This window comes from Columba livia, chromosome 12 (genome assembly GCF_036013475.1).
Source record: "Columba livia isolate bColLiv1 breed racing homer chromosome 12, bColLiv1.pat.W.v2, whole genome shotgun sequence".
Taxonomy (NCBI): domain Eukaryota; kingdom Metazoa; phylum Chordata; class Aves; order Columbiformes; family Columbidae; genus Columba; species Columba livia.
The window spans coordinates 10,274,953-10,290,420 of record NC_088613.1 but is presented as its reverse complement, the minus strand read 5'-3'; the positions used below and the strand labels follow the sequence as shown (position 1 = coordinate 10,290,420).

Genomic DNA, 15,468 nt, shown 5'->3' with positions numbered 1-15,468 from the left:
GCATTTCTTCCCATTGCTTTATTTTGACTTATCTATCATCAACACAGTAGTTTTTGGTAAAACATCCTCATAAGATTCCCTCTTATTAAAGGATTAAAAAAAAAATCTGTTTCATGCACCCTACCATGACAGGAGAAATGTGAATTTCAAAGTCCCTCCTTTTCCACCACCTGGACAAGTTTCTATGATTTGGGCAGGTTCTTTAGTATCAGATATGGGAATGGGGGTCCTAGAAGTATTTCACTGAATCTGTTGCGGTTTGACTGCTCCACTAAGACCTTAAAGGTCTCAAGTCTCTGTTGCCCGTTGCTCACAGTGCTTGGACAAACATTTCCCCAGTTCTGTTTATAAAAAGAGGATGAGAGGTCTGCCAGGACATGGTTGGAGTCAGAAACCTTTGATTTTTAATTCATCTGCGACAGAAGGAAAGACACGTGAGTATGGCCATAATCCAGCCCCATAGCAAAGGACCTTTTCCCTCTTACTCTCCACTAAAAATATTAGTCTTAGAGCCAAAGGGGAATGCTTCACTCCAGGCACTTCTGAAGAATTTACTGGAGATACAGGTTTCTTCCTGCTTCTTCTGCACTCACCTATAAGCAAGGCATGGCTGTAATCCTGCTACCAACGGTATCTTTTGAAGGAAAAGGGCTGTCATCCCAGAGCTAGTGGGCATAAATTCTTACAGTTCCCATTGCATAAAATACCATCAGTTTTATGAGTAGACATTATTCAAGCCATAAAACCTATGCATGTTTCTGTACTCTATAAAAGGTGTCTCTAGACCCGTCCAGGAAACAACTGCTTTTCCAGTTTATTTGTACGTGTGGAGCTGAGGGGCACATTTAATGTTTGTTGCATAGTCCCCTGCTACTCAGACTGATGGATCTCTCTTCCCCTGCTGCTCCCGGTGCGCTGCAGCCCTGGCCACATCCCGCCATGCCTAGAGGTGACTGTGCCAACCTCGAAACCTGCTCTACCGATACAAGGTATTGGCTGGTTGTACTTGTCCCAGCCACCATCCCACTTCCAAGGGTGCCTGTGAACACTGCAAGAGAACGTGTTTTTTTTCTGTGTCACCTTCTGGGAGCCGGTGCTGCCCGGCTGTCCCTGCTTGGGGCCTGCAGAGCGCTGGCTGCTGCAGGACAAACCCACTCCAGGGGTAGACTGGCAAAAATGTCATGGGGCTATCATATAGCAAGCAGAGTTTGTGCCTGTGCCTCAGCCCTAGCCTGTGCCTTCTAGTGCCAGCGCAGGTAAATTCCTCAGGGAATGAAATAGGGAAGATAAGCGCCTAACACGGAATAAATGCAGAAGACCCCATGTAATCCTAGATGAATGGTTTAGTGCTTCTGTGTTTGGATATAAATGTAGAAACATCTCCAGTTTTTGATGATTTTCCTGGGCACTTAGAGCAGCCCGGTTGTTCTGCCTGTGCTGAAGACCTTTTTCTTGGAACATTTTTTGTAGTAACTAGAAAAAATAGTCTCCTCCTTGTGACAAAACCCTTTTGGCAAAAGTGGAAAGTCATTTGTGGTCTGTCTCAGCTAAACAATACTGTGAAATTTTATCTAATAATCTAGTGTGAAATCAGTTCATTTTACTTTTTTTTTTTTGCATGCGTGATCAAGTTACAGTTGAGGAACAGATTTTCATCAGGTCTTGAGCTCAGAGGTAAACATTGGATACACTGATGCTGTGAAATGAAAAGAGCTCTACGAGCAGTTGAATATGACTGCCAGGCACCCCAGCAGCCTGCGTGCTAAGCCCGTCCTCTTGCAGCTTACTGCTACTCTTGCTCAAAACTGGCATTTTAATGAACTCTCCGAGGGTTTTCAGATTCCAAGCACTTTTTATACGCATTGCCCATCATGGCAAAACAGTGCTGAGAGACTACTACTCCCAGCATGGGGTCTTTCCCATGCTGCCTGATGCACTGGATTGGACTATTAGGCTTTTTTTTAATATTCTGTAGAAGAGAATTTTCACTCCTATTAGCTCTTCATCTTCACAAAAACCTGTTGTATTTCCCACAGCTACCTATAACTTGAATAGCAGTGGGAAGGGGCTGTGTTGTCTGTGTATTTGTGCTGATATACACTATTTTTCAGAAAAGTACCCCCCAAACCTGCAAAACAAATCCACAACATCCACTCTATAGTCAGTATTGTTTCTCTGGACAGAGGTGTAAAATGTCACATACTGCTTTACTTGCATGTAACATGTAAAACTTTGATTACATTTGCCTCTACAGAAAAAGAGGATTTCTCTTCAGTATCTGGAGTCTCACCTGTAGTTGGTAATATGGATTAACTTACATCAGCTGTGAGAATGAAGCCTTTCCACTCTATTATGTAGGTGCCTCAGGTGTTTCACAACACATGTGGAAGGCAGCCACATCCACCAGTAGCCCTCTCTTTTCCTTGCAAATGACAGCAATAATAGTGAGAGGTGGAAATTAGACTGTGAGACTTCCAAGTTCCATTAGCTAGGGGTGTCTTAGCTCTTTGCTCTAACTTATCCTGGGGTGTGCAATAATGGCAACAGGGGAAATACCCCTATAATGCCCATATAAATGACTTCTTTGCTAACCCAAAGCATTAATATTACTCTGGTTCTATTCCCACAGAAGCTGGGGGCAAACAATGCTATGAGCTCTATGCTTTGTATTGAAAAGTTGGGCTTTTGGCCTGGAGTATCACTTTTAGTGAAATGAATCTCTTTCTTTTTGGGGTGTAGAGGTTCACAAAACAAATAAATAGAGACTATTTGCAGTATTGCTGGAGCCAAGAACATCAAGAAACTGAAAGAGGAAGGGTTTGGTAGGAAGAACTAACATCTTTAATTAGATCAACTGACATCACTGGAAAAAAGTGGACATTGTTCCAGCACAGAAGTCCTTATTATTCAGCAAAGGAGATGGAGAGCCCCTAGAATTGTCTGTTTATTCAAGTTCCATCAGATGGTATAATAAAAGATATTCTCTCTCTGCAAATGCCAGCTCTCTTATATAGGAATTGTCCCTCCACACTGTAAATCCAGTCACAAATGTTTCACATCCTTCCCCCAGCCATGGCAAATCATGACTTGAAATAAAGCCCCATCTCACAGCTGCTGTTTCTTCTACACCATCTCCTCTGGGGCTAAGCATTAACCACGTAAAAACATTAACTAATTCTATGCAAGTGCTTAACAGGCTCAAAGCTGATGCTGCTTGTTTGTTGCTGGGAAGTCTCATTCCAAAAGCCAGACCCTTGGGATCACTTGGCATTTCTGCGAGGTCAGGCCTTGTAACCTGAGTCTGTTACTGGTACCATTAACCACTGTACCTTCCTCACTCCAGCTCCTTTTCTGATCATCTAATACCTGCCTTTTTGATATATTACAATGGAAACAAACCATGAAAAAAGTTACTCACAAGCAGGTGGTTTTGTTTTTAAATATTATCATTTCAGTTTTCATGTTTCCAGCTCTGCACGTGTTGGGGGGATTCTTTTTCTCCATCTGCCACTAGATGGTATTGCTCCAGCAGGCACCTTCCCAGCTGCTCTGCACCCCTGCTGAGATGCAGACCCCCCCAAAAAGCGGGGCCCTCGGTGCTCCTGCATTGCGTAGCACCCCATCCACACAGGCTGTGTTCTCAGTCTGAATTTCAAAATGTGCACACTACACCAAATGAACCAAGTTCGGCTGTTGTGTTTTCATGTTGCTTTTGATCTTTCATGGGCAGGCTGCAAGGCAGTTCACAGGGACCAGCTAAAGGGGCTGCAGCACGAACGAACCTGAGGAGGAGAAGAAAATACTCCAAGCACTTGGATGTGCGTGGCCACAGTTACCAGGCTTTCTCGCTCCATTTGCCAGGCAAACTGGAATCCCTTCACCAGCAGGCAGTGCTTTCCACAGAGCCCAGTGCTGGCAGCTGGGATGGTGTTCCAGGAAAGGAATTGCTCACTACGGCCTCTATTCTTTATATTCATCAAGCATCTCCTGGCAATTGCTCTTGAGGACAATGTCTTAGAGCAGCAGATATTTGGTCTCATCTAAACTGGCAGCTTCTTGTGTGTGCAGCACAGCTTATGCTTCAGGGCAAATTTTATACTTCCTCTATAATCCAAAAAGTTAAGACAGGCCTGTAGTCTGCCTGAAATTTCAGAATATTTGATGTATAAAACCTGAAGCAAACAGACAAGACTGTGTGCTCCAGATCTTTTAAAATAACTGCCACAGAAATGCAAATAAAAAGCTTTTTTTCCTCACAGTTGCAAAATTTTTCTAATAGTTTTGTATTTTGCTTATGTCCTCATGAAAGAAAAGCAGTTGAACATGCAGGAAATCATTCAGCAAGATTGTTATTAGTCCAGTAGATGAAAGCATCAGTGTGATGAGGTATGAAGTAATTTTATATTAAAAATTAATGACTTGGGCTGCTAAGCCTTGAGTGACATGCTGATTTCTAATGATTGATACGCATCTTTATGGTAAGTTTACATGATGTGAGACTTATTCCACTCTTATGTTTCCTTGTTTTGTTATTACATTGTCTTATATCATCGCTTTTCCCACTGGGGAAACAAACACGAAAGTCAAACCAGAAGTGGAAAAAACAGAATGTATTTAGTGATTAAATGTTCACTGCACCTACACTGATATTTTTCAGTCATCTGATTTATATCTTAACTATGCACTATTTTTTTTTTGCCAAATTACTTTTGCTGACTGAGTAATCTATAAATAAACAAAACCTGCTAACACATTTGGGTTGGATTTTGTGAGTGGCTTGCTGGAGTTTAATTAGATGTTTTTAAGAACTAGTTTGAAGTTTTAAGTTCATGTTAGCCAGCAAACCCTCCTTCCATCCCCATCCAACTAGGTATGCACTACAATGCACCCCCCAAGTCCACACCAGTCCCCTTCTGCACCCCTCATGCAAATTGTCTCTCTTGCTGGCTCAGGCAGCCGTGGAATCAAGTAAGAGGAGGGCTATCATGTTTCAAAGAGCATAAAATCAGTTGGTTTATAGTGCAAGTGTGACCACAAGAGCCAGACCTTCCTCTCTAAGCACCGTTACAGCCTCAACTGTGCTGCTGCTTAACAAACAGGGGGGAGGCTGAGCTATGTTCATTGCCAAAAAAATCCCAGACTTCTAAAAAAATTCACCTGCTCGTATATACTGGAGAAAACATAGTAAAAGCCCTCACTATTCACAATCATGGTTTTACTGCAAAGTGGCAAATATGTTATTGGTGTGGTATATCTGATTCAACTAAACGGCTTCCAGAGCTATTGTCAGGAAGCTGGCAATGCTTTGGGCTCCCGCTAGGTGTTCATTGAGTATAAACCACTAATTGCCCTGCAAATGGGGCTGACAGCATAGCACAGAGGTTGTGACACTCTGGTCTTCTGTTGGAAAGCGGGGTTCAAGTAGATCCCTTGGTGAGTATTTAAGCAGAGCTTCAACGGGAGGATGAATTCATGGCTTAAACAAAGTGACGTCTTGGAAATCCCCAGTCTCAGCCAGGCTGTGGGAAAGTGAAATCTGCCCAGCTCCTTGGTCTCCCATTTGCAGCACCTATTAGTTATGTTGGGGACTGTTTCTTTCGGATTTCAACCCAAAGTTCCATCTTTGGCTGGGAAAGGAATTTTTATTAACTTTAGTGCCAGAAGAGCAGAAAACTTGTGAGAGAACAAACAACAGAGCAACTTTTGGTTGCCCTTTAGAGGATACTGTAGCCCTTGACAGCGTTTTTTCATTTATTGTGTTTTGTACTGGGGAGTTTACCAAAACATCTCAATGATGGTTTGTTTTTTTGCGTTCTTTTTGGCACCGAGGAAACTGCCATTCGCTGGAAAGCACTGACCTCCACCATGCAAGCGTTGCTGTGCTCGGCTGTACAACACTGCCCCGGCGCACCACACACCCGGGCCCGCCACAGCCCCGCGGTTGCCATGGAGACGGCGGCGCGCGGCCCGCCCTGCGCATGCGCCCGCCCCTCCGTGCGTCACGTGTGGCGCTGTCCCTCCCCCGGAAGCGGCTATGCGCGGGGAGCGCTGCGGCGGCCATGGAGCGCTACGAGACGGGGAAGCTGAGCGCGGCCCCGGTGTCCGACTTCAGGCCGTGAGTCCTGGGGAGGGCAGAGGAAGGGCCTGGCGGAGAAAGGGACGGGCACCCCTGCGAGACGGCAGGGCCCGGCGGCAGGCCGCAACCTGTCTGGGTGTCTGCGGCGCCGTGGCGGGTGGGATCGCTGCCGGTAGCACAGGCCGGGGAGTGCAGGGGCTGCGGGAACGGTGTGTACCCGGGGAACAGTGTCTTCCCGTCCTGGGCACTTGGCGGGCAGGAGAAGCGGTAGCTCGGGCAGCAGGAGCGGGTGGTGGAGGCCCTGGGGTTGCCTTGGCCGAGCTACATAACCGCGGGCAACCCCACGGCTGAGGCTGAGGGCTGGTCTGCAGGTCAAAGCTCCGTGTTAGGGCTGAGGTTATACACGGATGTTTGTTTGGGGTGGGTTTTTGTTTGTTTGTTTCCGGAGGGAAGTGATGCAAGTGTGTCAGTGTAAGAAAAGTTTTTGTCAACAGTGGAGATTTAGTTTTGTTAATAAGCTGGAGATCATCCTGTTCTTCTGTGGATGTTAGATAGCGAATAGTTTCTAATTTCCATGAAGAAAATTTGGGATTATAGAATCATAGAATTATTTCTGTTGGAAGAGACCCTCAAGATGGAGTACAACCATAACCTAACTCTGGCACTAACCCATGTCCCTAAGAACCTCATCTAAATGTCTTTTAACCCCCCCCAGGGATGGTGACTCCACCACTGCCCTGGGCAGCCTGTTCCAATGCCTGTCAGCCCTTTCCATCAATATTTTTTTCCTAATATCCAAGCTCAACCTCCCCTGGCACAGCTTGAGGCCATTTCCTCTTGTCCTATCACTTGCTACTCAGGAGATCAGCCACCTCCATGCTTTCCTCCCCAACAGACGTTGAGACAAACTCTAGTAAAGGAAAAGATTCTGTGTGTCTCTTTTTTAAGGTATATGCTACCTTGTATGTATGGCAATACATGATCAGCACCATCATATGACAAGTGCGGGTGTATCTAATATTAGATATTTAATAAGTATGTAATAATACACTGATAAGCATATTCATGTAAAACCCCTATGTTGCTGATTTTTGCAAAACAATAACAGGGAAAAATAGAGTTTTCAATCTTGTTTGTGAGTTTTGAATGGCAGAATCATTACATGGTTTTGAACTTATCTGTTGTAGCCAACAAATGCATATTCAAAGTCTTTGTTGCTTCTAAATGATACGCATACTCAATTCTTGATGAGTAATTGGTTTCTGCTTGGGACGAGTTCTTGTCCTCTTTTAGGCATATATATTGTGACTTTCTTCTGCATGTAACTTTTCTTATTTATTTCAGAAATGAGGGTTCATTAACATCAACTTTAAGAACACTTCTATTCTTCACAGCTCTAATGATCACATTACCTGTTGGGCTGTATTTTGCATCAAAGGCTTATATATTTGAAGGTAATTCTGTTTCTGCCAATTAGCATTACTATTATAAAAAAGAGAAAAAAGCACAATCCTCTAATAGCATTGTTCTCCTTCCTGTTTTGAATATTTTTTTCCTTATGCAGACTAAAGGCCTTGTAATATCTAATTAGAACAGAAAATTATACATGGTTGATATATCCTTCCCTGCATTGTGGTCTGCAGTCCCATATCTGCTGTTTGTTATCAAATGGTTTGTATGGTATACAGGTGCATTGTTTCTGTTACCTGAAGTGTATATAATGCACCCTGCAGCAGGCTTCTTGGAATCATCAGGGATATGTTTCCTGCAGGTATTGCAAACTAATTGTGTCTCAAGACAGAATGATCTTGTTTACGGGCTTTTTTTTTTTTCTTTTTAAAACATACTGGCATTTGTAAGTGTAAACCAGTTAAGTCCTATACCCAGTTTCAGATATCAAAGGTGGTTGCTTGTAGAGCTTTCTTTTCATTTGAAAAAAAAATAATAAAATAAAATAGCTGCTTGTTCTGTCAAACTGCTAACAACCAGACGTGTTCTAGCCTTGATTCTGCAAGGCTTGAATAACTTCCTAATACTGCAGGAGGAAAGTGTATCCTTCAAAAGGAAAGAGGGGGAAGGGAGAAAGCAGCTGCTTTTAAGAGCAGTTTGTGAATATATAACTGAGTTGGATGGTGTTCCAAGGTGATTCTCCTTTGGTGTATACTGCTCTATGTAGTTCTGAAGGTGAAGGTGTGGTAATTTTCAAGATCCTTTTCAGCATGTTTTTATTTTACCTGAAGTGTGGCAAGCTGAACCTTAACTTTGCCATGTCAGTTAATGGCAGCACTGATAGGATGGGGTTTGTGTTTGGAGGGTTGTATTTTTCGCGTGGTGTGATGTGTGGTTTTTGGTTAGTTTTTTTGTGGAGGCTTTTTTTTTTTTTTTTAAAGAAATGAGAAATTATATTTTGATATTTGGTCTTCTGATATTTGAAGACTTATTTCATGTGAGATACATTCATATATCTTACCTGGTGAGGAATTATTGTTTTATGGTGTAAATAGAGAAGGTAGAAGTCCTCTAAATTTAACCATTCCACTGTTTTATCCTGTTATAGTGACAAATAGATGATAATTTTCTCCCCATTCTGATTTTTGTGTGGGCTAGAGTTAATTTCATTTCTAGTAGCTGGCAAAGTTCTGTGTTTTGGATTTGGAATGAGAATAATGTTGATAATATACCTGTGTTTTAGTTGTTGCTGAGCGTACAGGGACTCTTCAGCTTCTCATGCTGTGCCAGGTGCACAAGAAGCTGGGAGGGGGCACGCCTGGGACAGCTGACCCAAACTGTCCCAAAGGATATTCCATAGCATATGGAATTACATTCAGTATTTTTGGGGAAGAAGAAAGAAAGAAAAGTGGGGACATTTGGAGCAATGGTGTTTGCCTTCCCAAGTCACCGTTACACGTGATGGAGCCTGGCTTTCCTGGGGATGGCTGAACACCTGCCTGCCATGGGAAGTGGTGAATGAATCCCTTGTTTTGCTTTGCCTGTGTGCACAGCTTTTTTTCACAGTTTTCTCACTTTTACCCTTCTGTTTCTCTCTGCCATCCTGCTGCGAGGCGGCTAAGTGGCTGTGTGGGGCTGAGCTGCCGGCTGGAGTTAAACCACGGCACCCCCCTATTTTCCTATCTCACAAAGAGAGTTATACTTAGGAAAAAATAAAAAGGACGTTGAGGTTTATTTGATGCTGGAAGATAGTAACAGAAAAAGTGAGTATTGTTGAACTCTAAGCTGTTGACTTCAAACCCAGGGTATTTTATCTTAAATATTGAATAATTGCAGTGTTGCTTTGTTCCAGAAATAGCTTCAAGGTCTGTAATTATCACGGTGAATTCTTTCCTATGAATCTTTCTAAGTTCAGTCTTTTGATATGGGAGTAAATGTAACTTTGGTCTTTAAGAAGAATTGTAATTTACCATTTCAGTGTTCCTAATAACTAATATTCTTTACTTTCTGTATTTTCTCAGGTACCTTAGGAATGTCCGACAGAGACAGCTACTTTTATGCTGCCATAATTGCTGTAGTTACTGTACATGTGGTACTTGCTCTCTTTGTATACGTAGCGTGGAATGAAGGTTCTCGACAGTGGCGAGAAGGCAAGCAGGACTAGAATGAAGATCATTGTCATCTGATGCTTACAGACTGTGAATTAATTTTTTGTGAGCTGAATGAAAAGCATTCTTCAAAATGTATTATACACATGCACAAAGATGAGGCTAATGCCTCAACTCTAGGTAGAATAAAACTTTTGCTTGTCTTAAATATGTACCAGTGTTTTCTCTAATGCTGATGGAGGTTGTTCTTTAGCCAGCTGTTAGGTCAAGCTGAGCAGGGCTTCACCTGGAATCAGAATGAAATAATTATATATTTTTGGAAAAAATCCTGTAGCTATTTTTGCCATTCCTAATACTTTTTCTGGCTTGCTCTGAAAATATGTATTTGTTTTCTTGGTTGTATGTACAAACTTTTTGCAGTCAAATCATAGTGAGATCTTTGTGTTGTAGGATAACTTGAATTTCATGTCACTGTTGTACTGTTGTTGGCAAGCTTTTTAGTCTGTAGATAACACATTCTTCCTAAGGTTCCAGCAATGCACAGAGCTTTCCGAATGATGATGATTACTGTTAAGCTGTCATGCTTGAGGACATCCTGTTGATTCGAATTTTCCAGTTGGCTGTGTTAGTTGAGCATATTTTGGAAATGTTTCACTTAATACAGGGCTTGGAATGGTTTTGGTGCTACATTTGTCTGTGGTAAGACTTATCCATAAATGAGACCAAAATTGGTTATCTACGTCCAGTGGCTTGAGGAGTGTGTTCCCAGGTCTCATTCCTCTCATCTCCGTCCCAGTTCCAGGTGTGTGTAAGCACATACACTGTGTCACCACTAATGTGAGTCAATTTTTACATTTTGTTTCTGAAATGTTAACTTTTCTTATCCAGAAGCCTATCATCAGGTTGCTGCCAGAAAATTGGAGAACAGTCTCATAGTACCTGAAATACAAATTTAGTTTCTATGTTGGCATTTTGGTTTCATGTTCTCTAGTATCTGAACTGTACATTGTAGAACAAAAAAGGGCCTTTTAATAGATAACTACCCTGCAATACAAGATACAGTAAACAAGCACCTGTGCCGAACAGTTTTTGAATAATCTCTTTAACACTGCTTATGTGTAGCACAGCTTACAACAAATAGATCAACTGTAGCACAGTTCAGTAGCTTTGTTTTTAACTCCATTTATAGTGGAGAATAAATGGGAGTGTAAATGCCATCCTTGACTATCTGGGTCTTGTGCTATATCTGTTTTATGTTTCACGTACCAGAATCCCTAGACAGTAAGTTAATTTCCTAAGAATAATAGGTAAACAGTTGCTTATTATAATTGTTTAGTTACAAAAATCTGAGAAGTTTGGCATGTGCTGTAAGTATAGGCACTGTAACGTCTCAGCAATTGAGGATAATAAGCTGAGTCTGAATCCATCCTCTTGAAGATATTTGAAGATAATGCTTTGATCAACAATGATCTTGAGAAGAGAGGCAACACTTGAGTCTCTGCATAGTAACAGCCACATAGTAGGTTTTGTGTTGTCTGTGTTCGAAAGCTGAAATGACCACTCTGGTGAGTGGTGCAGTGAAAGTAGTCAAGTGGTGGAATTGCACCAGGACAAGGGAACATAAAGAATAGAAACTGCAGCCATACAATGTAGAGTGTACATGGAGTAGATACTCTACTGAGACTCCTGTTGCGTCTCACCAATACTAATATTTATTATATTTGAAGAGCTTTGTTGTGGTATCTTTAGGTTGTTTCCTTTCATGTACCTGATGTTTCTGTTAATGTCAAAGCTAATTCTCATGTCAAGTTTTTAATTGTTTAATGGCCGCTAGAGTTTAAATAATGTACTGTATTGGGTTTGCACTGCAGGGTTTTGATAGTGAGTGGGGGGCTGCAGGGATGACTTCTGTGAGAATCTGCCAGAAGCTTCCTCCATGTCTGATGGAGCCAATGCCAGCCAGCTCCAAGGTGGACCCACCACTGGCCAAGGCTGAGCCCATCAGTGATGGTGGTAGCACCTCTGGGGTTAGCATAGTTAAGAAGGGGGGAAAAAAACTGCTGCACAATACCAGCTGGAGAGAGGAGTCAGCATATGTGAGAGAAACAATTCTGCAGACACCAAAGACGGTGAAGAAGGAGCAGAGGTTCCCCTGCAGCCTGTGGTGCAGACCAGCAGCTTGTGGTGAGGCGAGCTGTCCCGTGCAGCCCTGGAGGTTCACGGAGAGCAGAGATCCACCTGCAGCCCAGGGAAAACCCCACACTGGAGCAGGGGGATGCCAAAGGTGGGGCTGTGACCCCGTGCAGAGCCCATGCTGGAACAGGCAGCTGGCAGGACTTGTCACTGTGGGGGGAACCCACACCGGAGCAGTGTCTTCCTGAGGGACTGTCCTCCGTGGAGAAGAGCCTGCGCTAGAACAGTTTGTGAAGAACTGCAGCCAGTGGGAAGGACTCATGTTGGAGAAGCTTGCAGGGGACTGTCTTCTGTGGGAGGGACCCCATGCTGGAGCAGGGGAGGAATATGAGGAGTCCTTGCCCTGAGGAGCAAGGAGCAGCAGAAACCACATGTGATGAACTGACCACAACTCCATTCCCCATCCTCCTGCACTGCCTGGGGGCAGGAGGTAGAGAAATTGGGAGTGAAGTCGGGCCTGGGAAAAAGGTGGGGAGGAGGTGTTTTTAAGATTTAGTTTTTATTTCTCATTATCCTGCTCTGATTTGATTGGTAATAAATTAAAGTTAATTGCCCCAAGTTGAGTCTGTTTTGCCTGTGATGGTGATTAGTGAGCGATCTGTCAGTTATCTTTCCCCAGGAACCTTTCATTATATTTTCTCCCCTGTCCCGCTGAGGAGCGGAGTGATAGAGCAGCTTGGTGGGCACGTGGTGTCCAACCAAGGTCAGCCCGGCACATATACAAGTATAGAAACTGATAGAAATTGTGGAGAGATCAATATTGTTGCTTTGGGGTTTATTTTCTGTAGGATGGAAACGTAAAATTTTTAATGGTGGGGTACTTCAAAGTGGTTCTGTGAGTTCTTTTTATTACTAGGAATGGATTTGAGACAACAGTTGTTAAAAAGACAAAATTGGGAAAACATGGTCTACATAAGTTATTCAATACTTCAGAATTGCCTCAGTGGTCCATCATGTGTTTGTATAGGTTTACAGTTAGGCAGTTTAGCTAAAGCAAGCAATGGTATGTAGCAGTGAGCAAATACTTTGAGACTAAGATTGTAGCAGGAATTTTCTGGAATATTTTCCAAGGTGATAAATAGTAAAGGCACTGGGGGAAATGGAAAGTGGAAAATCAGTGACTTGCAAAATCAAGTTTTCTTCTGTACTTCTTGCCATCTTCGTTTTATTTAATTGCCTGCAGGTCGTTGTGGTGGGTACCCAGCCCATGAAAGCATGGCGGTGGTCAGCTTTGGTTTGTGGTTAGGTGTGCCTGACTTAATTCCTCTTCTAGCTGCTAGCACCGAGTAGGAAGTCTCCAGAGAAAAAGGTGATGTTTGTGATGATGTTGCTAACAGGAGTTTTTGCCATACCCTAGCATTGATTAATGTATGTGAACTTTAAATAGTCTTTGCAGTATATTTGAAACAAAACAAAATACTATCTACCTGGCTTTTGCTATGTAAGAGAGTATCTAGTAATAATTCTTGCTTAACATTAAGAAGCAAAAACACCACAAAATACGTAAACAAACCACCCCCCCCCCCCCCCCGCAAAAATCCAGCCTCCTGCGGAATTTCCACAGTGGTGGCAGTTGGGGTTTATCAAACTGATAGGAAGTTAAAGGATGTAACTTCAGCACGCTGCTGGTGCAGTATGATGAACTGGCTGGCAGGCTTTTGTACCCGATTCCTGTGATGGGAGAGGGGAAGTTGTGGTGCTGGCTGAAAAACGACATTCTCAGTGCATTGGCGTTGATGTTATTGCAATTTTGGCTGTTTTCAGACTGCTGCACAGTTATTGTAGTTAGATAAACTGTTCTTAGGCTTCTGGTAGTCAACACAATTGGACAGTGTGTGCTCAAAGCCGCCAGGCTGGGGTGTTGTTGATAATAGTTTTGATGAGTAAGAGATGGGAAAGGAGCAGGCCATTAAAATGGCAACCTAAGCCACATATATATTATTACAAAATAATATACTCTGGGTATGACTGAAATTTAGGTGGGCTGCAGCCCATGGGACAAGGGGAAGACGGGCCCTGTGAAGCCAAGGAGTGACCTGGGGAGGTGGGGTGGAGACGGGGTAGGAGGAGGACTGGCCTGTGCTGGCACAGCTTGGTGCATGATGACTGGGGCACCGTATGTTTTAGTTCAGAAGTGTTTATTCCACTGTTGTCCAGGGGATTATGTAGAGCCCTTGATCTGAAATATGTAAACCATACAAAATTGCAAGCCAATTCCACTTTTAACTTCCAATTCAAGTTGACAGCTTTGCAGTGTGTGACCTGGGGCACATTTATTCAGCTTTGTCCTGTACAAACTAGCTTTGCTACTGGCTCTGAGTCATCTCTTAGGGCACAGTCAAGACTGTGGAGTGTAAATATTTCTTTAACGATACCGAATACACGCCACTCTTAACATTTCATCTTGTTTCAGATTTACAGGAAACGGTGCTCACTGTTTCCCTGCAAGGGGAGGCTCTCTTGGTCTTGAATGGGGCTCACCACAAGGAAATTCTGTGTAGTTTGTGGTCCCCAAAGTCATTCTCTATCTGAAGACACACTAATGTCTGAATTTCTGAGATGACAGGATACAGCTTGAGTCTGTTAGCAGGCCTGAATCACAGCATTGTGTGGCAATGCTGAGGTATAGTTTAACACAAGACACGGAGGTAAACTCTTGGGACTAGAGTGCTGTTTGAACTTAAAATGGTAAGAAAAAGTAAAGGAGAAGTGAATGGGGTTTTCTGTGGAAAGCAGCTTTTTTAGGTGCTGGTCTGCCAGTTTGCATTCTGAAACCAAGAGGCAGAGCTGGGGGTGCTCCTGTTTCTGAAGGCAGGGACGGTGACTGGGAAGCTTTGGTGAAGGATGGCCAGGGAGAAGGGCTTGTGAAAGTTGGGTAGTTAACTTGGCGACTGTCCAGCCTGGGACTGCATTTTCTTGGTGCTGGTTTGCTGTTGCATTTCACAAACATCTTTGTCCTACCGGCTTTAGATGGCAGGTTCTTGCTGAGATTATTCCCTGGGGGTGCCCTGTGTTTCTAGGAGTGATCAGGTGCTGACTTGCAACTGTGCTTTTACAATTGTGCAAGCTACTCATAGGCCTGGAAAAAGCTGTCGATGCTTACAGTTGGCACATGAGACAGTGTGCTTTAATAGTTTTAATGTAAATAGCCCAGGGCATAGGCACAGGGGCTGTGTTATTACTTAAAACTGTTTTTAATTGAAGGATGATTTATGAGTGAGAGTAACAGCAGCCAAAGAAGAAAAACTCTGGGTGTGGGTCAATGCTGCAGACAGCACTGAGGAGCCATTTAATACCTTTGCCATCTGGTGACTGCAGTTGCAGATGCAGAGTTGCTCTTAGTTTGCTTGATTCATTAATACGGGAGATGAATTGGAAGTTTACCAAAGTTTAGCTCCACAGCTGAAATGCTTCATGCAGCTCATTTCAAGGGAAGGAGTCTTTGATGTGTAAGTGTTTTTGTGTCTGATAGAGAAGACAGAAGAACCCACTTTGCTCTCAAACCTTATTGCAGTTTGAGCCTTTTTCTAGAACAGTTCCTATAAAATTAGCAAGTGTTGAATGATTCTTAATTTGAAGCATTACGACAGAGCAATTTCCTTTAGAAGCTTGTGTTATGTCTTCAATACAGTGCTTTGTTTT

The 15,468-nt window shown here is 43.1% G+C and overlaps 1 protein-coding gene across 1 annotated transcript; it reads left to right on the top strand.

Annotated features, from left to right (window-relative positions):
- The first annotated feature begins 5,943 nt into the window (after window positions 1-5,943).
- Window positions 5,944-12,384, top strand: VMA21 (vacuolar ATPase assembly factor VMA21). The gene is made up of 3 exons (XM_065077836.1): window positions 5,944-6,115; window positions 7,421-7,530; window positions 9,547-12,384. The coding sequence occupies exons 1-3, from the start codon at window positions 5,979-5,981 to the stop codon at window positions 9,687-9,689; spliced, it is 390 nt and encodes a 129-aa protein (XP_064933908.1). The 5' UTR covers window positions 5,944-5,978; the 3' UTR covers window positions 9,690-12,384.
- The last annotated feature ends 3,084 nt before the right edge of the window (window positions 12,385-15,468 follow it).

What these genes read in the sequence shown, in the direction of transcription:
- VMA21 (XM_065077836.1), top strand. Translation starts at nt 5,979, where the DNA reads ATGCGCCCGCCCCTCCGTGCGTCACGTGTGGCGCTGTCCCTCCCCCGG. An exon ending in CCGGTGTCCGACTTCAGGCC is followed by an intron (nt 6,116 to 7,420) that starts GTGAGTCCTGGG and finishes TATTTATTTCAG; the next exon opens with AAATGAGGGTTCATTAACAT. An exon ending in AAAGGCTTATATATTTGAAG is followed by an intron (nt 7,531 to 9,546) that starts GTAATTCTGTTT and finishes GTATTTTCTCAG; the next exon opens with GTACCTTAGGAATGTCCGAC.